At 42.2% G+C, this 25,886-nt stretch overlaps 1 protein-coding gene across 4 annotated transcripts in view; it reads left to right on the top strand.

The window, feature by feature from the left end:
- The window catches only part of AMPD2 (adenosine monophosphate deaminase 2), a 90,232-nt gene that overhangs the window by 43,961 nt on the left and 20,385 nt on the right, over positions 1-25,886 (top strand). For 3 of the 4 annotated variants that reach the window (XM_070745117.1, XM_070745119.1, XM_070745116.1), the window contains exons 4-12: positions 1,058-1,126; positions 4,833-4,944; positions 10,725-10,911; positions 14,265-14,406; positions 16,158-16,247; positions 17,214-17,343; positions 18,538-18,732; positions 19,505-19,636; positions 21,643-21,806. In XM_070745117.1, coding sequence (XP_070601218.1) covers positions 1,058-1,126; positions 4,833-4,944; positions 10,725-10,911; positions 14,265-14,406; positions 16,158-16,247; positions 17,214-17,343; positions 18,538-18,732; positions 19,505-19,636; positions 21,643-21,806 — 1,221 coding nt within the window. The remainder of the gene's footprint in view (positions 1-1,057; positions 1,127-4,832; positions 4,945-10,724; positions 10,912-14,264; positions 14,407-16,157; positions 16,248-17,213; positions 17,344-18,537; positions 18,733-19,504; positions 19,637-21,642; positions 21,807-25,886) is intronic. The other variant, XM_070745118.1, reaches the window with a different exon arrangement.

The raw sequence follows: 25,886 nt of genomic DNA, 5'->3' as shown, positions 1-25,886 counted from the left end.
GTCACTCCAGGAAAAGTAGGTTCCTGGAAGAGAAGCACAAATAGAGATTGATTGATTGATTGATTGATTGATTGGATTTGTATGCCGCCCCTCTCTGGAGACTCGGGCCGGCTAACAGCAATAATAAGACAGTGTACAATAACAATCCGGGAAAATAACTTCTAAAGGAGAGTATAGGACTTTCTTTTATCAGAGCAACATTGAAGATAAAAGATTCCTTCTCTTCCAGTGAAAATATCCCCACAGCCCCAAAAGTCTTTGAACTTCAGTGGGAAAGAGGCATTATATTGGCCATACATATATAATGAGATTTGACCCCATGAAGAGAAAGTAGTTGAGCTATTTATCTCTTAAGTCAGAACTTGTGAAAGGGGTTTGGGTAGCTTAGTCTAGGCCAGCGGTTCTCAACCTTTCTAATGCCGTGACCCCTTAATACAGTTCCTCATGTTGTGGTGACCCCCCAACCATAAGTTTAGTGCAAATTCTCCCAACAGAGCTTTAAGCTGATTGGCAGGAAGGTCAGAGGGACACTCCCACTGTAAACGCCTGATTGGTCAGATTATAAAAATATGTTCCAAGGCGCCAGAATAGACGCTTTAGTTCCTAACACCATGGGAAATTTGTCTTTTCCCATGGTCTTAGGCGGCCCCTGTGAAACGGTCATCTGACCCCCAGAGAGGTCCCAACCCCCAGATTGAGAACCACTGGGTTTAGTAAGTGGCTGTTGGTAGTCGAGCAGGTGGAAAGGAGGGAAGGAAATTCAAACAAAAGAAAAATACAACGTGGGAACCAGCTGTGCTTTCCCAATAATAGGCACACTATAGCTCAGTCATGGTATCTTACATGGACCTCTTACATTCATTCTCTTTTTTTGGATCCCATTTCTAGTATATTGCTGTATAGTGTCTGCCATGTCTGATATTGGTTTCTGCATTAATGCCAGTGTTTTTCTTTTTCTCCTCATCTTCTGTACCATTTCCTCTTCCTCTTTCTTTCTCCTGTCTCTGACTGTTTGTCCCTTTCTTGGCCTTCGCCTCCACTTCCCATTTGTCCTCAGACTAGAACCTGAAATTTTACTCAGAGCCAAACAGGACTTCCTGAAAATTGACAGTGATGCCGACCTACAGTGAGTGCCTGGCCTTAATTCTCTCTCTGCCCTTGACTCAGGGGTGGGTGCAGGATTATTTTTTTATTTATTTATTTATTTATTTTATTTATTTATTTATGCATTTATTTATGCATTTATTCATTCATGCATGCATTCATGCATTCATTCATGCATTCATTCATGCATGCATTCATTCATTCATTCATTCATTTATTTATTTGTTAGATTTGTATGCCGCCCCTCTCCGTAGACTCGGGGCGGCTCACAACAGAATAAAACAGTTCATAACAAATCTAATAATTTACAATTTAAAATATTTTTTAAAACCCCATTATTAAGCAGACATATGTACAAACATACCATACATAAATTGTATAGGCCCGGGGGAGATATCTCAGTTCCCCCATGCCTGATGGCAAAGGTGGGTTTTGAGGGGTTTACGAAAGGCAAGGAGGGTGGAGGCAGTTCTAATCTCTGGGGGGAGTTGGTTCCAGAGAGTCGGGGCTGCCACAGAGAAGGCTCTTCCCCGGGGCCCGCCAACTGACATTGTTTAGTTGACGGGACCCGGAGAAGGCCAACTCTGTGGGACCTAATCGGTCGCTGGGATTCATGCAGCAGAAGGCGGTCTCGGAGATATTCTGGTCCGATGCCATGAAGGGCTTTATAGGTCATAACCAACACTTTGAATTGTGACCGGTAATTGATCAGCAACCAATGCAGACTGCGGAGTGTTGGTGTAACATGGGCATACTTTGGGAAGCCCATGACTGCTCTCGCAGCTGCATTCTGCATGATCTGAAGTTTCCGAACACTTTTCAAAGGTAACCCCATGTAGTACCTTATCCTGCAGGCTGACTCTTCTCCTTATTCCCACCTTGACTCATCCAGAGTGAGTGACATTCTCTTTTGCCAAGTTCTGATCCCCTGCTCACATCGTGTCCCACATGCAATTGTACCACTGCTGGGGGTGTTGCCGTTAAAATTAATTTCACAGACTGCGAAGGAAACCTTAATCCACATTAAATCAAGGCATTTCCCCCCCGCCCCCAACATGTTGTTCTCCTGCTGTTTTGGGTGGATGATGGAATACCTAACGGGGAGCAGGCTGGAGAAAGGCTGAGTAACAACATTGGGAGATTTCCGAATGGTCACATAGAACCAGAGTTTAGAATGGAAATGGAGTTACAATGTTCCCTTGATTTTCGCAGATTCAAACTTCGCGGAAAGTCTATACCACGTTTTTTCAAAAATATTAATTAAAAAATACTTCGTGGGTTTTCCCCGCCCGATGACGTCATATGTCATCGCCAAACTTTCGTCTGCCTTTAATAAGTATTTTTTTTAATAAACTTTAATAAATAAACATGGTGAGTAATAATCTGAATGGGTGCTAAGGGAATGGAAAATTGCAATTTAAGGGAAGGCTTGTGATACTGTTCATAGCCAAAAATAGTGTATTTACTTCTGCATCTCTACTTCGCGGAAATTCGACTTTCACGGGCGGTCTCAGAACGCACCCCCCGTGAAAAGCGAGGGAACACTGTATAGTAGAACCCCGACTTACGAGATAATTGGTTCCGGAAGGAGGCTCGTAAGTCGGAACGCTCGTATGACGAAACATTGTTTCCCATAGGAAACAATGTAAAGTCAATTAATCCGTGCAACAACAAAAAAAAACCGCTGCCGCCGAACGCGGAAGTTAGCGTTCGGCTTCAGGAGACAGCTGCGAAGCGGCGCGCGTGTTTTAAAACGTGGCAGCCGGCCTGGGGGGCTTGCCAGCACCCCTCCGAGCCCCCCAGGCCGGCTGCAACCTTTTAAAACACGCGGAATACGAGCGCCAAGGAGCTGTCTCCTGAAGCCGAACACGGAAGTTAGCGTTCGGCTTCAGGAGACAGCTCCTTGGCGCTCGTATCCCGAATGTGAGCTCGGGAGGCGAACAAAAATGTCGCTCCCCTCCCAGCTCTTATCTCGAGTAGCTCGTAAGTAGAGCTGCTCATATGTCGAGGTTCCACTGTACTCCCAAAAGGGAATTTGTCCTCTGAGAAAAGAGGTGGGCTGCTAAGGTGTCCGCGTGCGATTTCACTACCTGCCCAGGTGCAGTAGCATAACTGCGCTGGACTCTGCTAGCACTCAGAGCCATGGGGGCGAGCACACGTCACTGTTCCACCTTAGCAGCCCACCTCTGAACAAAGGCACCGCTGGAAAGGAAAGGCTAAAACCAGTTGCCTTACTGATACGCTTATCTCGGTGTATGTCACTTAAAGCAAATTCCCATGAGGGGAAAAAAAACTTATCTAAGGTTGAAAAATAATAGAATAGAATTTTATTGGCCAAGTGTGATTGGACACGCAAGGAATTTGTCTTAGTGCATATGCTCTCAGCACACATAAAAGTAAAAGATACATTTGCCAAGAATCATGTGGGGTAGAACACTTAATGATTGTTGTAGGGGTCAAATAAGCAATGAAGAAACAATCAATATTAATACAAATCTTAGGATACAAGCAACAAGTTACAGTCATACAGTCCTAAGTGGGAGGAAAAGGATGATAGGAATAATGAGAAAAACTAGTAGAAATAGAATAGTAGAAATAGTAAAAACTAGTAGAAAATAGGGGAACCATTTTATTTTGGACCAGACCAAATATTATTGGGCTAAACCAAACCTTGTTTTTATTTATTTTTTTTGCATCATCCAGTCCCATAAATCTCAACACCGGTGAGTGGGGGGGATTCCTCACTCCATACTATTGGTTGCTTTCCCTTGTTCCTTTTTCTGAGATCTGTTTCCCTCCTGTCCTTCTTAAAGCGATTATTTTTAAGGCAGGCATAGTGGATAGAGCAGTTTGTCTCTGTTTTAGATTTGCCTTCTACCCGGTCCCTCTTTCATTGTGCATCGGTTGACGGAGCAACTTGGATCCTAGTGAACCCAGAAGCTCAGCCAAGTAGAATGTTTCTCATTGTTTTAGGCAGACGAGCAGCTCCTGCAGTTTTGCCAGGACAAGCCATTGCCCTGGGAAATCTATTCTTCTGATACTCTAGAGCAGTGTTTCCCAACCTTGGCAACGTGAAGATATTTGGACTTCAACTCCCAGAATTCCCCAGCCAGAGAATGCTGTCTGGGGAATTCTGGGAGTTGAAGTCCAAATATCTTCAAGTTGCCAAGGTTGGGAAACACTGCTCTAGAACAGGTTTTTTTTTTCAAACTGTTTGGTGGAATCATGAAGAAAAAGAAAAGGAGAGAAGGGAAGGGGAGGGAAGGAAGAAATAAAGAAAGAAAGAAAGAACTATTCTAGCGGAGTCCATTTTTTTAATCTCTGGAGGTTTGCCTCCTTATTGTGGGTTCTAGGATTTTTAATCTAAGAATTTTTGTAGCCCGCAAAAGTTTGAAAACCCCCATTTAACCCAAATGTTTGATTGTTCAGTATAGAAATGAGGAGTCAAGCGTGTGGTAAATTTGGGGCTCAGGAACATTTTCCTACTAGTTCTGCTGTGTGTATTTGTTGCCCACTGCTGTTCCTCACCCCTTTCCATAGTTCGTAGTGCTGCCATTGGAGGATATTCCTGAAAGTCCCTGTGTTGCCCGTGCTTTTGTGTGTTCGATTTTGTGTCTTCACACGCCTGCTGGAAATGGGGACTCCTGTAGACTGACAGAATTGATCAGAGACTGTTCCTCATGGTGGATCCTTCATTCCCACTCTTTTCCCCTTTCTTCTCCCCCCAGATTATTTAATGAACAGGGTGAAGACCTAGTAGATCACCTTCCCAAAGGTCGAGATGTGTTTTTGGACCGAGAGTTCCAGAGGGTCGCCATCTCTGGAGAAGAGACGTGTGGGGTAAGTCTGTTTGATTTAGGTTGTTCTCATTTCCCCCCAACTTGTACACATTGATTCTCTTATTTATTTTATTTTATTTATTTATTCATTTGTCCAATACATAAATACATAGGAAGAAAAATAGACATGTAGTAATATAAATAAGGGTAAAAGTGAACTTATAGGAGAGGATATATGAAAGGAAGAAAATATATATGAAAAGTGAGAGAAAGGAAAGACAATTGGACAGGGGATGAAAGGCACACCAGTGCACTTATGTACGCCCCTTACTGGCCTCTTAGGAACCTGGCGAGGTCAATCGTGGATAGTCTAAGGGAGAAATGTTGGGGGTTAGGGGTTGAGACGATTGAGTCCGGCAATGAGTTCCATGCTTCGATAACTCGATTGTTGAAATCATATTTTTTACAGTCAAGTTTGGAGTGGTTCGTATTAAGTTTGAATCTGTTGCGTGCTCTTGTGTTGTTGCTGTTGAAGCTGAAGTAGTCATTGACCGGTAGGACGTTGCAGCATATGATCTTGTGGGCAATACTCAAGTCATGTTTTAGGCGCCCCAGTTCTAGGCTATCTAGGCCCAGGATTGTTAGTCTATTTTTCATAGGATGTTCTGAGTGGAGGAGTGAAGGGCTCTTCTGGTGAAATATCTTTGGACATTTTCAAGGGTGTTGATATCTGAGATGTGGTATGGGTTCCAGACAGATGAGCAGTAGTCTAGGATGGGTCTGGCAAAAGTTTTGTAGGCTCTTGTGAGTAGTGTGAGATTGCCTGAGTAGAAGCTGCGTAGGATCAGGTTAACAACTCTGGAAGCTTTTTTGGCGATATTGTTGCAGTGGGCTTTGGCACTTAGATCATTTGATATTAGTATTCCAAGGTCTTTCACAAACTCTCACACGAAGGACAGAAGAGAACTCTTTATTGGCCAAGGGTGATTAGACACATAATCACATAAAAGCATAAGCTCTCAGTGTACATAAAAGAAAAGATGCATTTGTCAAGAATCATGAAGAACAACACTTAATGATTGCCATTGGGTACAAATAAGCAATCGGGAAACAATATTAATATAAATTGTAATGATACATGTAACACGTTATAGTCATACAATCATAAGTGGGAGGACATGGGTGATAGGAACGATGAGAAGACCAGTAATAGTAATAGTAATAGTATTTATTTATTTTATTTTATTTATTTATTTTGTCCAATACACAATGAGGGTTTTAGTGGGTATATATCTATATACACATAGTAAAATACATGATGAAGGTTATAGAGGAGATACTCATAGTAAAATATATCTAAGAAATAATAGAAAAGAAGGTATAGTAATAGAACATATCAATGAAAGAATAGAAGAAGAGATATAGGAATAGAAGAAAGGTATAGGAGATATAGGAGAGCAATAGGACAGGGGACGGAAGGCACTCTAGTGCACTTGTACTCGCCCCTTACTGACCTCTTAGGAATCTGGATAGGTCAACCGTAGATAATCTAAGGGTAAAGTGTTGGGGGTTTGGGGATGACACTATGGAGTCCGGTAATGAGTTCCACGCTTCGACAACTCGGTTACTGAAGTCCTATTTTTTACAGTCAAGTTTGGAGCGGTTAATATTAAGTTTAAATCTGTTGTGTGCTCTTGTGTTGTTGTGGTTGAAGCTGAAGTAGTCGCCGACAGGCAGGAGTAATGCAGGCTTAATGAATAGTTTGACAGTAGTGACAGAATTATTTGTTTAGCAGCTAACTTTGATTGCAAGCCCCAAAGCTCTGATTACCATAATCAACAATCTGATCATTGTGGGTGAAAACATCTGAAAGATACTTAGTGGCCTATTCCTGCTACAGAACAAGCTGAACTAATGCCCTTGTTTTGAGTTAGGGAGAAAACATAGGTTGGAGATAATGGACGTGGATTGCAAGCAACAGACTTCTTTGGTTAAAGGTCCCTATAATGGAGTGTTTAATAGGGTAAGGTAGTAAATTAGTAAATACGCTAATCACATTGCAGAAAGCTTTCTACATTTCCAAAATAATATATACATTCCTTGAAAATGACAGAATTCAAAGAGTTTCAGACCAGCTAGCTACTGTGTGAGGAGTTCAGTCCTACAACTTAATTTCCTTGACAATTGCTGGAATTACTTGAATGCCCCAGGCAGAGAGCCTACTACGGCATCTGCTTGAAGCCAATTTTTTGTGAGTTTTTTTTAAAATGTGGGCTGTGGAGTAGCAAGTGGGCTGCATGGGATCAGGTTCTGTTTAACAGCTTCTCTGTTCTGCTAAAATCTGACAAACCTAACCCCACAGTATGATTTTCTGCTTTTAAAAAAGAAAACTAGCAGCACAATGAGAAGAAGGACCAGGGGAGACATGACAACAGTGTTCTAATATCTCGGGGGCTGCCACAAAGAAGGAGTCAAACTATTCTCCAAAGCATCTGAGGGTAGAACAAGAAGCAACGGGTGGAAACTAATCAAGGAGAGAAGCAACTTAGAACTAAGGAGAAATTTCCTGGCAGTTAGTACAATTAATCAGTGGAACAGCTTGTCTCCAGAAGTTGTGAATGCTCCAACACTGGGGTTTTTAAAGAAGATGTTGGATAACCATTGGTTTGAAGTGGTGTAGGGTTTCTTGTCCAAGCAGGGGGTTGGACTAGAAGACCTTCAAGGTCCCTTCCAACTCTGTTGTTATTACAGTAGTAGATACGAGCTGCTCTATATACGAGCATTTCAAGATACGAGCTAGGAGGGGAGAGATACTTCTGTTCTACTTACGAGCTCAAATTCGGGATACGAGCCGAGGCCAAGTCTCGCTCCGGGCTGTGCCCCCTCCGAGTGCTCACCGCCTGTCCCTGTCAGCGGCCCAGCCACCTTCACCCGCCCGGACAACCGCCAGAGGGGCTCTTCTGGAGGGGCTCCTCCAGAGGGGCGCACGAGGAAGGGCTTGAGCTGCCGCCTTCTCCTTTCCCCATGGGAGTGCTGCACCTCTTGTCTGCCCGGCCCGAGAAACACGAAACCGGTGCTCATGCCGGGCGGCCCGCCTGGAACGCCAGCAATGCCGCCGGGCCGATTGCCGAGCGGGGGCGGGGCACGGAAGGAGGCGGAGGCGCCGCCGCACTGACCCCCTCAGGCCGCTCTGCCCGGGATGGGGCTCCTCTGGAGCCCCTGTGCGTCCCTCTGGAGGAGCCCCATCCCGGACGAAGCACCCTGAGGGGGCCGGTGCGGCGCTGCCTCCGCCTCCTTCCGCGCCCTGTCCCTGCTCGGCAATCAGCCCAGCGGCATTGCTGGCGTTCCAGGCGGGGCGCCCGGCATGAGCACTGGTTTCGTGCCTGTCGGGCCGGGCAGACAAGAGGTGCGGCACTCCCACGGGGAAAGGAGAAGGCGGCGTCTCAAGCCCTTCCCCATGCGCCCCTCTGGAGGAGCCCCTCCAGAAGAACCCCTCTGGCGGTTGTCCGGGCAGGTGAAGGTGGCTGGGCCGCTGACAGGGACAGGCGGTGAGCGCTCAGAGGGGGCACAGCCCGGAGCGAGGCTTGGCGTCTGCCGCGGCTGCTGCCCGTCTGCTGCTCTCTCCCTCCTTCCCCACGGGGGGAGCGGGGGGAGCCGCCTGGCAGACCGCCTTTGTGTTTTTGGCTGGGGGGGGAGCAGGATGACCTTCCTGACTGCATGTCATCCTGCATGCAGGACGACATGCATGGCAAAGGGGCGGGGAGGATCGGGAGGCTCAAGCCTCCTTCGGTGGTGGCGGCCGGTTTCTGATTTTTGGGCTTGCACGCATTAATCGCTTTTCCATTGATTCCTATGGGAAACAATGTTTCGTCACACGAGCTTTTCAACTTACGAGCCTCCTTCCCGCACCAATTAAATTCATAAGTCGAGGTATTACTGTATTATATTAAAATATCTATAGAGATTCTCGATCGTCACTGGATTTCTGATTGTCAGAAATTGACAAACAGTGACAGTTCTGAATTTCTTCAGAACTGAAGAAGCTTCTTGAAGCAAAATATCTTCAAGGGAAAAAACCCAATCCACTTGCCTTTTGGAAAAGCACTTTTGGGACAGGCAGTAAAATAGAAAAATTAAGCTCTGTTATTTTCGAGTACCTTAAAAAATAACCAACTACTGTATGTTCTGCTCTTCCCCTTCACAAAAAGACTTCAAATTTTCTCATTTTAGAGACCTTGGTGATTTAAAAAAAACATTTTAAAGGGGGTGGAATCCCTTCAAATTTCTTGTCCACCCTTGTTTTAAAGGAACATTCAACTGGCTCCTAATTGTTTTTCCTAGTGTTTTCTCAGAAGCTGAATTTGAAGAAAGAAAGAAAAAAATAAAATTTAAAAAACCCACAAACTGCTTCTTCCTCAAAAGCATGTGGTTTTTGTTTTGTATATTCTTCCATGCTGATTTGGGTTGACTTCCAGGGCAATGCGGAGGAAAACTGCTGTTTCTGGGAACAGGAATGTTTGTTTTTACCAAAAACTCAAGGCCTTGCAGGGTTCTGGGAAATAAGTTCCCCGGGAACCTCAAGAAAAAGAGCCACTCTGCCAACTGAGCCGCCCTTCAGCCAAGTTCAAGTCAGGATGTGTTCTTGGAGGTGCTACATCAGCCAGAGATCTGGGATACAGCACACCAAGAGGGGGCATTCCTAGGACTCCAGCTGGGCAAGTCTCCCTCTGTTGAGCTGAGGCTGGGACCAAACCTTTGAGCTTTCCGGGGATCAGTTTAGCTATTTAGCTGTGCTTGGGTTGTGCTGCTCTGGAATTGTTGCCCAATGTTTCAGAGCTTGGGGTGGAGGGAGAATAAAAGTTTGACAGAATTGTCATCTTGGCCCATTATTTTTTAAAAAACTCATTGTTCCTTATTTTTCACGAATGCAGTCCAGTTTGAATAATTTTGTTGATGGAAAGAAGAGAGAGAAATTTAAATTAACAAACAAATAGATAACTAAAGCAAAAAAGAGAGGGAAGCCAGTGAATCTAGTAAGAGAAACCCCAACCCTGGAGCCAGCCACAAATATTGTTGTAATTTCCGTATCCTTCCCTCTCACAGTTACACTGGAGCACAGTTTACACTGATGCTATTAGTGAAGAGCCAGTGTCCACGCCTAGAGAAAGCTTCCTAAACCCTCCCTTTGGAGACTCAAGTCAACTTGCCATAAATCCCTGAGGAAATATGTATGCGTGAATGAGGGTTTTGCTGAACGACCAAATTGACTTGGCTTTTTGCAGTCCTGCCAGATGTAAGGTTGGCTGCATCATAACCTTTGTCTGTTGATTATTGAGATGTTGTAATAGCTTCAGTTGACTGAAATGGTATGCATTTGAGATAAAACACGGATTAAGCCTCCTGTGATCTCCAAATGCTGTTTCCTGCAAAGAAAAAAAATAGACCACAGAGAAAATATTAGAAAGCATTTTGGCATTGTTCCTTAACTGTGGCTTTTTTTTTGACAATCACTCTAGTACAGAGATCTTCAAACTTGGCAACTTTAAGACTTGTGGACTTTAACTTCCAGAATTCTCCAGCCAGCATAACCAATGGTTATCCAACATCTTCTTAAAAAATTCTGGAAGTTGAAGTCCACAAGTCTTCAAATTGCCAAGTTTGAAGACCTCTGCTCTTAAAGTTACCAAGTCTGAAGACCTCTGCAAAACCTTTGCTTTCTACCTTCAAGTATTCGAAGTACTTCCTCCGATGACTTCTGTTTTATAGCGTGTGAAACTTTCCACAGTGAGGCTCTGGCAACCCACTCAGTTGAATAAACTGCTTTTTTTCTGCCATATACAGGTGCCCTTCACAGACCTATTGGACGCCGCTAAAAGTGTGGTCAAGGCATTATTCATCCGGGAGAAGTACATGGGGCTTTCTCTGCAAAGCTTCTGTAAAACCACCGCACTCTTCCTGCAGGACCTTTCAGAAAAACCCTTAGCTCCCAGGACGTATGAGGAGATACCTGAGACTCCTGTGGCTGCAGGTAAGGAGTAGTTTTCCAAACTACTCAAAACGTCTGTCAGAACCTGCTGAGACCCACCTCTGGTTTAAAGCCAACTAGAAATTTACTTCTAAAATTAAAAGAGAAAAAGGAAAGGGCATATTTCTCAGGAATAACAAAGGAATTTTACATGTAGACGAAATTTTGAACTGGGCATGGATTGGAAAATAAAAAAGCATTTCCCTAATTCTAGTGACACAGAGATGGCTAAGATGATAGTTAGAAAAAGAGACTTTAATAGGATTTTTAGATTGTTTGTTTAAACTATTTGAAACTGGCAAATAGTTTGGAAGGAGAAGACCTTGAGGCACAACAACGTCTTTCACAATCGGTGACAGTTGCAATAACAAATCCTGCATTATCTGCTACTGGGGTAGACTAGACTGGATAGCTGAAGGAACTCCACTCTTATCTCTCCATGCTTACACATTCCACAAGGTTTCTGTAAACTACAGATATTTTTGTTTTATGAGGGGTCCACCAGAGAGATTTTAAAAAGCATGAAGGAAATTCTAGCTCTGTGCTAAATCTTGCATTCGCTTATTTGGTATCTACCGTGTTCTGTATTTTCTATTTGGATTTTGCTAATAAAGGAGAAGGCAAAGAAGTGAAGGAGGGAGAGGATCTTTGTTAGCTCTCCCAGGAGTTTCCAATGCATCTTAAGCCAGTGTTTTTCAACCAGTGTGCCGCCGCACACTAGTGTGCCGTGAGACATGGCCAGGTATGCCGTGGGGAAATTAAACATGGGTCCCCAAACTACGACCCGTGTGCAGGATACGGCCCGTGGAGGCCATTTATCTGGCCCGCCGCCTCCATCCGAACATAAACATTCCCCTCACAATCCCTCCAGCTATCAGCGACAGGAAGAGTGGAGGTACAGGCAACGCTCACTGACCAATCACCTTCTAGGGTTCATCCTGACCCGTAGCGATGAACCAATAGCAGGCCGCCTCTCATCCACACCCAGGAAGGTCCCCGCTTGGGCTGCCGCGCGCTTGTCATTGTGCGGCCACAGTGAGTAGTTGAAGCTGCTACTCCTCCCCATGGTCCCAATTTCTAATCCTGGTCAGGACTGGAGGTAAATGTTGCCACCACTAGATGAAGCCTCAGCCTCAGCTATACTGTGTTAGAGTGTCATTTTGTATCATTTTGGTTGGTGGTGTGCCCCAGGATTTTGTAAATGGTAAAAAATGTGCCGCGGCGCAAAAAAGGTTGAAAATCACTGTCTTAAGCTATGTCTAAAGCAGTGGTGGGTTTCAATTTATTTTTTTTTACTACCAGTTCTGTGGGTGTGAATTGGTGGGCATAGCAGGGGATGGATTCTGTGCAATCTCCATTCCCTCCCCACTCCAGGGGAAGGTCACTGCAAAATCCCCATTTATTTCCACCTGATCAGCTGAGACTCCGAAGGCAGAGAATAGATGGGGGCGGGACCAGTCAGAGGTGGTATTGACTGGTTTTCCGAACTGCTCAAAATTTCTATCAGAACCTGCTAAAACCCACCTCTGCTCTAAAGCCAAATAGAAATTTACTTCTAAAATTAAAGAGAAAAAGGAAAGGGCAGATTTCTCCAGGAATAACAAAGGAATTTTACATGTAGACGAAATTTTAGACTACTGTACATCCAAAGCTGCGCGTTCTCTGTATTTCCATAGAAACATGCAATCTAAACAGATTCTGAGGTAAATGGGAAGGGTGTAAAATAATTAGGCTTCCTTAACATTGTGCTCTTTTTTTAATAAGTTTTTTATTTTTTCTCCACAGTTTCCATATATACATCTATGCATATACCTTAAAAGGTATCAGTAACAAACATAGTTCTACATTTTTATCCAATCAGTCATGAATCAACATCTATTTTACACCTATTTTATGCTGTGGCATACAAGTCAAATAAATGAATAAATGAAAGAAAATACACAAATAAATAAATAGATAGATAGATAGATAGATAGATAGATAAATGAATAGATAGATAGATAGATAGATAGATAGATAGATAGATAGATAGATAGATAGATAGATAGATAGATAATCTTATATTAACAGACTGGTTATATATTCCCATATATCTTTAAACTGTTTGTGTCTCTTTTAAATCATTATTTTTATATCGTTTCTATACATGTAACTCTTTATTCTAGGTATATACTGTTAATCTAATCATGCCTCCTCAGAATCTAATTTTGTCAACTGGGTCTACCACCATCAACTTCAGGCTGGTGCTTTTGTCCTTGTGCTAGGTCGAACACAAGGACAAAGCACCAGCCTGAAGATGATGAGTGGGACCTCGTCGAAACATCACCAGAAATCTCTGAAACTTACACGGGAAGAAACTCAAATATGCCAAGACCTTCATACCTATACCCATGAAAATCTACAAATATATTGTAGATTTTCACGGGTACACACCAAGGTGATTCGACACAAAAATATGTAACCCTTCCCTGGTGCAGAGCTGAAGGGATTGGATACTGTAGCCTAGAGGATAATTCTCCGCCTTACAAGGCAAAGGTTGCAGGTTCAAGTCCCAGTGGGTATGGCTAGCTGATGAAGCCAAAATAAGGCCTAAATAGATCTATCCTAGTCTCCCTTAATTTTCAAATTCAGCAAAAAAACTTGTGACACACACACACACACACATATAAATCAGTTACAGATAAACACAAGCAGGAGAGTTAGTTTCATTTCAGCAGAGCAGACAAGCACAGAGAGTAGGCAGAGAGCAAAGTGGGCAGAGCCAAATCCATCCTTAATCTTTAAGTTTCAATTTCGATTCTCTGCACAGACTCAGAAGTGTTCAAGCTCCCATTGGCTGTGACTTAGTTGCTATGCCTATTCATTGGCTGATTGGTTACCACTGGCTCTCTCATTCATACATATTCTAACAAATGCCCACTTACTTCCCTGATAGCCTGAGATTTCCTGCCGGCTTCTCCACTGACTTTGGTTGTGGATACTGGCAGGACTTTGCCTTGCTTAATAGCCATGGGATTTGATTAACAATGGCCGGGGCTGCAGAGATTGTTATCCCTAAGTGACACAGTCACACTTTGTAACCACATCATTTAGCAATGGAAATTCCAATCCTAATTGCCATCCTAGGACTAGCTGGACTTGTTCAACCTTTGCATAACTGATTTACTGGGTTTGTGCCCATGCACTCTTAGAGGAAGAGGATGGGAACGCAACAACCCCCAAAATGGGAGGGGAATTGTGATATGGGCCAGGGTGAATTAGCATTTGATTTCTCTTTTAGCATTCCAATAAACTCTTAACTGCAACAGCCAAGATCAGATGGGTGGTTTCTCGCAAGCATTTTTCCTCTGTTGCAGATGCTCCAGTGCACCCTCCATTTGGAAACCAGCATCCTTATGAGAAATGTGATCCTGGATCAATGCCTGGAGATCTTGGGTTTGGCCTCAGGATGGTCAATGGAGTAGTTCATGTGTACACCAAGCAGGACATCACTGACAAGTAAGTAGGTGGCTGAAGACATGAGAACAACCTGGTTGTTAGGGAAAATCTGGGAGAGAAATAACATTGGGGGCAATTATCTATGTTATCTATGAATCATGTCCAGCTGTACACGATTTCTGATCCTCCTTTTTCTCTGCAGCTATCGTGTTTCCCCGAAAATAAGACACTGTCTTATATTAATTTTTGCTCCAAAAGTTGTGCTACGTCTTATTTTCTGGGGGTGCCTAATATTTCTCAAATAAGACAAATTCACAGGCGGAAAAGCTGATACCCCCAAAGAAAGTGTACTGTACGGTACACTGATTACGTACCTGTCAGTATGGCACTCACACACACAAACGATGGCACTTATATGGTACAACAGTATACTCCCGCTATTGCAGCTTCTGGCCACCAGAGGAACTACAGTCTACGCACTGTAGTGGAGACTGTAATGGCGGTGAGACAGCAGCAGACTGTGTCTGCTGTACTGGACGGTACAAAGCAATTAAAGGGACCAGCAGGGGACGCCACATAATTACGGTACCGCTATGAACAGCTTTGAATGGTACCGTATGTTTTTCCACCGTACCGTATGTAAACTTGACTAGGCCTTATTTTCAGGGGGTGCCTTATATTAGCAAATTCTGCAAAAACTCTGACATGCCTTACTTTCGGGGTACGTCTTATTTTCGGGGAAACAGGGTAGGAATCATAAATGCTTCTGTCTTTTTTTATTTTTTATTTTAACACAAAAATATAACATAACATACAAACATATATTGTTAGGAAACTTAGTTCATGTCATTGTTACAGTTGCAGATTGCAGGTATTTGATGTGTATTTGATAAAAATATATTGATCTAATTACATATTGTACACATGCGTGCCCCCATTGCTTGCACAACCTGGAACCATCCACTCTTCCCTTCTCATTGTCACTGCCACTGTTGTCACCACCGGTCTACAAAGGTGGAAAAATTGGGGGCCACTGCTCTAAACCATCTGTTACAGCAGTTGCATGCTGTATTTTTTGGATTATTAGATGCACCGGAGTATAAGATGCAACTTAGTTTTGGGAGAGGAAAATCTGCCTACTGGGTATCCACTTGGTTAGCATTCTTAGTCTGTTCAGCTTCCGCACATTATTTTATCCCCCCCGTTAAAGCTGAAAAAAACATTCTTCGGAGGGAGCAGCAATGAAAAAAAGCCTGAAAAGACTTAGGGTTGGAACAAACGTTCTTCGGGAAGATTGTTAGCGCCTTGATAGGGCTGGGGAAAAAAACTTAGGAAAAGCTACACTTGGAGTATAAGATGCACCCAAATTTTCAGCCTCTCTTAGGGGGGGGAAGTGTGTCTTATACTCCGAAGGTACAGTATATTTTGCATTCTTCATTTGCTCTCTGCCTAATGTAGGAAATCAGTAGTTATTCTTTACTAATCGTGGAGCAAATGGTTTGACAATTCAAATTTAAAGCAATGGTTTAGTCTACTTCAAGGCTGACAAATCATTCAGATCATCTTGTTTCTCTATTTTTTTCTCGTAAAATACCGATTTTTCAAAGTACTAGTGACAATAATATAGGTTTTTTCCCCTAGATTATTGGTGAGGCTATTCTTGGTTTGACAGATTTGTATCTATTGGCTTACTCAAAAAACTATCCTCTATGCACACCTAGACAGTGATGGTGGTTCTTTCCTTGCTTTCTTTTAATGATGCGACTTTGCTCATATCTTTGGGGTCTGTTCTTTATTGCCTTTTTTAAAAGGACCACTGAACTGGACTTGCCGTATCCTGACCTGCAGGAGTTTGTGGCTGACATGAATGTTCTGATGGCTCTGATCATCAATGGCCCCATGTAAGTTGATCTATGCATGCAAAATCAAGGTGTCAAAACTCCTCTCCAAATAACCGTTCTACAAGTGTGGCTTACCTACTTTATGATCCTAGAATCTATTATGTAAAACACCTTGTCGTCATAAAACTATATGGGACACATATTTTTTTGTCAATTTTACCTAGTTCATACGTTGATTGTTTTCTGGGATAATCGAAGGGTATTCTTCAGGTTGAAAGAAAGTTTATTGGACTTCTTTGAAAGTAGATAGTGTCCACCAAGTTATAATAAGAGCCTTCTCTGTGGGGGCCCCAGCCCTCTGGAATCAACTCCCCCCCGGAGATTCGTATTGCCCCTACCCTCCTTGCCTTCCACAAGAGTCTTAAGACTCATTTGTGCTGCCAGGCTTTGGGCCATTACATTCTTGCCCCCTGGCCAATGAATGTGTTGAGAGAAAGTTGGTTGAATGGGAATGACTGTTTTTTATGGCTTTTGGTTTCTAGTTTTTATATTTAATTAATTGGATCCAAAATGTTATACGTTTTCAGAGAGTGGTGGCATAAAAGTCGAATAAATAAATAAATAATAATAATAATAATAATAATAATAATAATAATTTATTAGATTTGTATGCCGCCCCTCTCTGAAGACTGGGAAAACAATTTTGAGTTCCAGGAGCCAAAAACGGCTCCTTTGCTTTTCAATTTCTTAGTATTTTTGTAAATAGGCAGCAGCTACTGTAGACTCACCATTAGGCTGACATGGCATAGGCTCAATTTTATGCTATCTTTAATAATTCCCATATTCTATTTCTGAGAAAGAAGGACCTAGCTCCTCCACCCACATAAAACTTTCTGGAAATTGTTCTTATTTCAATTTATTGTGCTGAGACGGCTTCTGGGATAATAATAAAATTAGATATCAAATGGAAAATGTTCTAATCAGGGTGTGCAAATGGGAAATTGTTTTCTTTTCACCTTTGGACAGAAAATCCTTCTGCTATAGAAGACTTCAATACTTAAGTTCAAAGTTCCAGATGCATGTCCTCTTGAATGAGATGAAAGAACTGGCAGCTCAGAAAAAGGTGCCACATCGTGACTTCTACAATATCCGGAAGGTAGAAGCATTATATAATTTGAAAATATATGCTGTAGTTAGAGCTACAGACTATGTCAGTGTCACAGATTGTTGAACCTAGAAAGATCAGGAGTTAGTGTACAAAGCTTCCCCAGTACAGCTCTTTACCTCTTCGTACTGGTAAGAGAACACTAGCAGATCCTTCTTTAAGTTGGTAGCAGAAATGCTGAGTTTTGTATTGAGATTTGCATCCATTGGTCCATTTTGGATTGGTATATATGGATTGCCTTTTTTTAAAAACAAAATCCAAATAATTATGTTAATGAATATAACAATCTTGGAAAAAAACATTATTATTTCCATTTAGAATAGAATAGAATCGAATTTTATTGGCCAAGCGTGATTGGACACGCAAGGAATTTGTCTTGGTGCATATGCTCTCAGCATACATAAAATAAAGTATACATTTGTCAAGAATCATGTGGTACAACACTAAATGATTGTCAGAGGGGTCAAATAAGCAATGAAGAAGCAATATTAATAAAGTTACAGTCATACAGTCAATATGGGAGGAAATGGGTGATAGGAATGATGAGAAAAACTAGTAGAATAGAAGTGCAGATTTAGTAGAAAGTCTGACAGTGTTGAGGGAATTATTTGTTTAGTAGAGTGATGGCGTTCGGAAAAAAACTGTTCTTGTGTCTAGTTGTCTTGGTGTGCAGTGCTCTGTAGTGACGTTTTGAGGGTAGGAGTTGAAACAGTTTGTGTCCAGGATGTGAGGGGTCAGTAAATATTTTCCCCGCCCTCTTTTTGACTCGTGCAGTATACAGGTCCTCAATGGAAGGCAGGTTGGCAGCAATTGCTTTTTCTGCAGTTCTGATTGTCCTCTGAAGTCTGTGTCGATCCTGTTGTGTTGCAGCACCAAAACAGACAGTTATAGAGGTGCAGATGACAGACTCAATGATTCCTCTGTAGAACTGTATCAGCAGCTCCTTGGGCAGTTTGAGCTTCCTGAGCTGGCGCAAAAAGAACATTCTTTGTTGTACTTTTTTGATGATGTTTTTGATGTTAGGTGACCATTTTAGGTCTTGAGATATGATAGAACCTAGAAATTTGAAGGTCTCTACTGTTAGAGTTCAATCTTAGAATAACTTATTTCTTGTCTGATGTCTAAGATAACATTTGAGCTTGCCTCTTCCTAGCTTGTATACTTATCCGCTAATCCTTTGATCAGGTGGACACCCACATCCATGCCTCATCCTGCATGAATCAGAAGCATCTGCTACGCTTTATCAAACGGGCTATGAAGAAACACCTGGAGGAAATCGTTCATGTGGAAAAGGGCAAGGAGCAAACCCTCAAAGAGGTCTTTGAGACCATGAATCTCACAGCATACGATCTGAGTGTGGACACCCTCGATGTCCATGCGGTATGTCCAGATGCCTTCATCAAAGAGGGTAGCTTTCCTGTGACTTATAAAGAGAATTAGAAACTGATTTTCCTAATGGATTAATTAGCGATCTTAACTTTGGACACCAGCCTGGACAAAACGTTCTTATTCTTTCCAGTAGAACAGGTCTCACGTGCAGAATGGTAGTTCCTGACTATTTCAGGTCTATTGGAACCCAGCTCTAAACTTGCCTTAATTATAAGCAATAGAGAACCTGATCTTAATTAACTACAACAAATAATTTGGTAGTATTTATCAAAGAGAAGAAAGTGCTCATTAAAAGAGATATCGTATTTTTCGAAGTATAAGATGCACTGAAGTATAAGTTTTGGGGGAGGGAAACAAGGAAAAAACGCCTCTGCCTCCCAGCAATTTGCCTAACAGCAAACAGCACAGATGATATACACTGTTTGCTGTGAAAAGGAAAACAATCACAAAATCACAATTTGCCTCCTTGCACCTAGTTTCACTTTCAGTTTAGCACTGGCCTCAAATCCGCTGGGGAAGCTGATAATGAGTTGCTTGGCTTAACAGACTCTGTTCTGTTTGCTGCAAGGAGGTAAATTGCTGAGATAAAAAGGTGTGTCTTATACTCCAAAAATATGGTGCGTAGCATCTTTTGATCTTAGAAGGCACTGGTTTCCAATCAAAAGGGGATGATGGAGGGAATTCTGATTAAAGAAATATATCTTTATCAGTAGTGCTAAGTGAGGTTTACTATGATTGATCTTGGCATTCTCTCTATTAACAGGATCGTAACACCTTTCATCGATTTGATAAGTTCAATGCCAAATACAACCCCATAGGAGAGTCTGTTCTGCGGGAGATTTTCATTAAAACAGACAACCAAGTCTCTGGAAAATACTTTGCTCACATCATTAAGGTGAGGGCTGCTGTAATGGTATGTGGCAGTGTCCTTGAGAGGCAGGGAATTGGCACAGCCAGGGGAAGAGTTGGACAAGAGTCAGCCTGCAGAAGGAATGTGGGCATGGCAGATGTCTCAAAAGGGGCCCTCCCTAGATTTTTAGGCTGCAAAGCCAGTGGGGGAGAAATGGATATTCAAGACTTGCAAGATTCTGTTAATGTAACTTTATAATAAAGTAGGATTAATCCATCTGGTTGTGCCTCACATCTGGACTACCTTGTAAGTTGGCCTCATTTGTTTGTTTGTTTATTTATTTATTTATTTATTCATTCATTTATTCATTTATTGTTTGTTTGTTTGTTTGTTTGGACTTATATGCCGCCCCTCTCCGAGGACTCGGGGCGGCTCACAGCATGTACAGAAAAACAGGAAACAATAATAACAATCCAATTATACCTTAAAAAACAATCTTAAAATTCTAATTAAAAACTATCAATATCATTCATTCAGCAGTCAAACTAAGCATTCATCGGTCAGGGGAGAAGGTCTAAGGAACCCCAGGCCTGGCAGCAAAGATGAGTTTTTAAACTTTTTCGGAAGGCAAGGATACATACTATCTTAAAGACAGTGGGGGCTGAACAAAGTTATGCAGACTTAAATATAGCTATTTTTTGGGGCTTTGAAGCTTTTGAGAATCAAGCAGGTTGGTTTTGGAGAAGTAATAGAAGTAATATGTTAAGTCAGGGGTATCAAACCCGTGTCATCATGGCAGTGTCACATGACATATTGCAACTCCCCCCCCTTTGCTAAATTGGGCCAACACATGACACATCTGGCCTGCAGGCAGTGGGTTTGACAGCCCTGCGGTACGTAATAAAGTCATACGGGGTGGGTGGAGCAGGAAAAAGGGGTGGTGGGTGTATAATGGTTATTTCTTGATTACTAAATGCCCAGTAATGGCCATAACTCACTTCTGAACATTAGACGCCCACTCTTAAATGTTTATACATTTGTCCCTCAATTATCAGAAGTTGAAGCCAATATATTTGTGTCACACCATGCTACAATACTTACCTAGTCATTATAGTTGGAAACTAGGGTATGCCTAGCCTGTTCTGTGGGCTAATTTTGGGTTTAGGATTATGCATAAAGGAGGCTTTGCGGCCAGGTGTGTTTTATGAACCTAAGAAACCTTATGGCTAATATAACAAAGGTGGATGAAGCAATCTGCAGTCAGTTTCTCTATTTAACTGTCTAATTTGTTGAATGAATTTCAACCAACCTCTTTGTCACTCAACCTGGCTCATGGGACTGTTGTTTGGGAAGAAAATGAGGTGGAGAGCCCCATCTAAGTCACCCAGACTTTTCAGACAAAAGACAGGGTATAAGAACATGTATTTCTATTGTTTTTTAAAGAAAGAGTTTCTATTCTTAAAGTGCTAACAAGTTTTAAGTTTAAGTTTAATTGGATTTATATGCCGCCCCTCTCCAAGGACTCAGGGCGGCTTACAACATATAAAAAAGACAATATACATTGAAATCCAATTAATTAATTAAAAGTTACATCTAAAAACCAAAGAACCAATTAAAGCACGGACATATCCATTCAGTCAACAAACCCACTATTCATTCATCAACCAGGGGACAGAATCTAATGACGCCAAGCTTGGCAGTATAGGTGAGTCTTTAGACTCTTACGAAAGGCGAGAAGGGTTGGGGCAGTACGAATCTTCAGAGGACTGGGGCCCCCACAGAGAAGGCTCTTCCCTTAGGTCCAACCAATTTCAGAGCATTCATGTTTAGGATCAGTGAGATCACTCTGCTTTAGTCCTCGGGAAGGGGCGGCATACAAATTAATAAATTATTACTATTATTATTATTATTATTATTATTATTATTATTATTATTATTATTATTATTTATATATCTGGGTATCCAGGGGGGAAATTGTTCTACTGCTTTATAGAGGACTCTTTGTACTACAGCTACAAAGGTACACTAACAAACCCATTCCGTCCTGGTAGGAAGTAATGTTTGACCTAGAAGAGAGCAAATATCAGAATGCAGAATTGCGACTGTCGATCTACGGCCGAGCACGGGATGAGTGGGATAAATTAGCCAAGTGGGCTGTTACCCACCGAGTGCATTCCAATAACATACGCTGGCTGGTGCAGGTGCCTCGGCTATTGTAAGTACCTCTCTCTTGGTTTTGCAGTTTCAAAAGCATGCAGAGACTCGCAGAATCACAGAGGGCTTTGCATACATTAGTTGCTGTATTATTAATGCTCAGCAGCTGCTTCTCTCTACTAAAAAGTGGGCACAGGACTTTCTCTCTGTCTCTTTATCTATCTATCTATCTATCTATCTATCTATCTATCTATCTATCTATCTACCTACCTACCTACCTACCTACCTACCTAAGATAGTGATGGATACTTTTTCCCCTTGGGTGCCAAAAGAGCATGCACATGGGCTATCGTGCATGCACAAGTGCCCCCAGCCATAATTCAATGCCTGGGGAGGGTGAAAACTGCTTCCCACACTCCCTGGAGGCCCTCTGGAGGATAGAAATGGCCTTTTTCCCAACTCTGATGGGCCCAGTAGGCTCGTGCCCTCCCTCATCCTCCCGGAGGCTCTCTGGATGCCAGAAACGCCCCCCCAGAGCTTCTGTGTGAGCCAAAAATAGGCTGGCCGGCACACATGCATGCTAGAGCTGAGCTAGGGCAACAGCTCGTGTGCCAGCAGATATGACTCCGCGTACCAACTGTGGCACCCGTGCCATAGCTTCACCATCACTGATATATTTCTAGCACCAAGATCACACCCTAAAGAAGATAAATGTTGCCCTTCCATTCTTTTTTTTAAAGAAGACTTAACAGAAACCATGTTGTTTGAACAGGTATAATTAAGGTTAAACCTTAGAGCAGGGGTCCTTAAACCTGGCAACTTTAAGACTTGATGACTTCCAACTCCCCAAATTCCACAAGTCTTAAAGTTGCTAAGTTTCAAGACTTCTGCCTTAGAGGCTGCAGTCCTGAAACCAATTTCAGAGCGTTCATGTTTAGGATCAGTGAGATTGCTGTGCCTTATTATAAATCTGGGTATCCTTGGTGGAAATTGTACTACCAATTTACAGAGGGCTTTTTATACTCCACTGTATTTTTTGACTGTCACGGAGACCAACTATCTTGATAAGAAATATGGAGGGTTCTTATTAACGTTTGTTGCAAAAATCAAAATCAGAAGCACACACAGATGACTGATTCATCTGGATTCATAAACTTCTTTATAAACATAACAACAGATGAATTTACAATACAATTAGCAAATTATTTATTCAGGTAAACACAAGCAGACATTAGTTTCATTTTAGCAGTGGACAGAGAGCAGACAGGACTGCAGCCACACCCAGCCTTAAGATTCAGTTTCAGTTTTGATTCTCTGCACAGACTCAGAAATGGTTAGCTCCCATTGGCTGACTTAGTTGCTATGCCTGTTTATTGGCTGGCCTTGTTAATGTTCTGTCGATCTCTCTGGTAGAATCCTCCCAAAAATGCACAGATATAATTTCAGACACACACACATGTTTGAAAATTCAAAACAATGTTCTTTATACCGAAAATGCAAATAAACTAAGCACTCTTTTTGTATAGCAAAGAGCACTTGTCTCCAAACAAATTGGTAATTTGCACAAGTTCCTTATCAGTTCTGTGATACTTAGATTGCAGCTGTGAGGCAATTCACAGTCCTTCTTCTTTCACAAAGTGAAACACACTTTGCTCTGGTTTAGTTTCAAAGCGGGGGAAAATCAGCACACAAAGATCAAAGTCAGTAAAGCAGTCACGAAACACAACGATCAGATAATCCTCCACAATGGCCAAACCCACAGGCTGCTATTTATAGCAGCCTCACTAATTACCACAGCCCCACCCAACCACAGGTGGCCTCATTTTCTTTGATAATAATCTCTCCGTTTTTGTTGCCTATGCATCGCTCTCTGCATGCGTGGCTGTATCATTAACTCTTGTTCTGAATCCAAGGAGGAGCTAGATAATTGATCTCCTTCTGAGCTGTCTGCCGCACTCTCCTCCTCCCTGTCACTCATGTCTTATTGGTCAGAGGAGCCTTCATCAGCAGATTCCACTGGGGGGGGGGGAAACAGGCCTGCAGCATGTGGATGTCTCCCCCACATCCACAGTCCTTGGGGCAGGAGCAGGGCCAGAGCTAACCACAACAGTTAAACATGGCTCTCCTAGTTCATGAATATCTTAACCATTCTATAGTTTTCTGTGGTTGGGTCTCAGTTTTGATTTCCAGTTGTAATCCCAGTTAGTGGCAAATCACCCTTTGGACGCAGCTGCTGTACAATATCAACTTATAAGCTAAAGTGGTAAGACTTGCACTAATGATGTTACAGTATCTAGTTGAGTAATGAACTCTGAGCTGGAAAGGATTGCAACAGATTTCTGTCTACCATGCATGAACAAAACACCCCTCTGTTGGTGGCGTCAGGGGAGGATGGGGTTAGACCTGTTCCCCACAACAGAAGCACCAGGGCTAAAGTTACTTTGAAAGTATTTGATATATGGTCATAAAACTTGCACGTTTTCCCCAAAACGCGTCCTCTCTTAATAAACTACTGCGTTAGATAAGTTATCTGTGGAGATTCTCTATCTCAGGGACCGCCTTCTGCTGCACGAATCCCAGTGACCAATTAGGTCCCACAGAGTGGGTCTTCTCCGGGTCCCGTCAATTAAACAATGTTGCTTGGCGGGACCCAAGGGAAGAGCCTTCTCTGTGGCGGCCCCAGCCCTCTGGAACCAACTTATAAAATTTATGCATGGTACGCTAGTGTGTATGATTGGTTTTAACTTGTGGTGGTTTTTTAAATTAATTTAAATATTGGATTTGTCTTACATTGTATTGCTATTGCTGTGAGCCGCCCCGAGTCTGCGGAGAGGGGCGGCATACAAATCTGCTTAAACTTAAACTCCCCCCGAGATTAGAATTGCCCCCACCCTCCTTGCCTTTCGTAAGCTGCTTAAAACCCACCTCTGCCACCAGGCATGGGGGAATTGAGATACTCGTTCCCCCTAGGCATTTACAATTTTATGCATGGTATATCTGTATGTATGTTTGGTTTTTATAATAATGGGTTTTTAACTGTTTTTAGTATTGGATTATTATTATATGCTGTTTTATTACTGTTGTTAGCCGCCCCGAGTCTGCGGAGAGGGGCGGCATACAAATCCAATAAATACAAATACAATACAAATACAAATACAAATATCATCCGGTTCATGGTTGTCCCAAAGGTGCTTTTTCCAAAAGGCAATGGGGCTTTCTTAGTTTTTTCCTTGAAAACATTTTGCTTCTCATCTATGAAGCTTCTTCATTTCAGGACTGAATAAGCTTTTAGGATGAGAAACATAACTTTTGCATATCTTTTTTTTTTGGGGGGGGAGCACCTTTGAGTATAAGATCCAAGATCCAATTTCTACCCTCAAAACGTCTCTACAGAGCACTGCACCCCAAGACAACTAAACACAAGAACAGTTTTTTTCCTGAATGCCATCACTCTGCTAAACACATGATTCCCTCAACATTGTCAAACTATTCACTAAGGCTGAATTACTATCGCTGCTAGTTTTTCTCATCATTCCTATCACCCGTCTCCTGCCACTTAGGACTGTGTGACTGCAATTTGTTGCTTCTATCCTTACAATTTATATTTATATTGATTGTTCCCTGATTGCTTATTTGTACCCCATGACAATCATTAAGTGTTGTACCTCATGATTCTTGACAAATGTATCTTTCATTTTTTTGGAAAAATATTTTAATTGAATTTATGTACATTTAAAAAGACGTTACATAACCCATAACTTCCAGTCATAACCATAGTGACATAATAGCATTCAGTATGTCTAAACTGAAAAACTTTCATTTTGTGTACACTGAGAGCATATGCTCCAAAGGCAAATTCCTTGTGTGTCCAATCACACTTGGCCAATAAAGAATTCAATTCTATTCCATTCCATTCCATTCTGATGGTTATTTCTTCCAACTATCTCTGCTGTATGATACCTGCAATGAAGACTGTTGGGAATTGGATTGATGAAACAGTTGGGTTACTTAAGTGATCTGACTCTCATTCCCAGAAGCTGTGCAAGCCTTAACCACAAAGCAGCTTATTTCAAGGCACACTTAGGTGCTTGTTCATAATTTCTGTGTTAACTTTAATGTCAGGGGAGGCGGAGATATGGGA

The sequence above is a fragment of the Erythrolamprus reginae genome, chromosome 3 (assembly GCF_031021105.1).
Source record: "Erythrolamprus reginae isolate rEryReg1 chromosome 3, rEryReg1.hap1, whole genome shotgun sequence".
Taxonomy (NCBI): Eukaryota; Metazoa; Chordata; class Lepidosauria; order Squamata; family Dipsadidae; genus Erythrolamprus; species Erythrolamprus reginae.
Note: the sequence above shows the minus strand (reverse complement) of the source record. Positions and strands in the feature narration are given on the sequence as shown.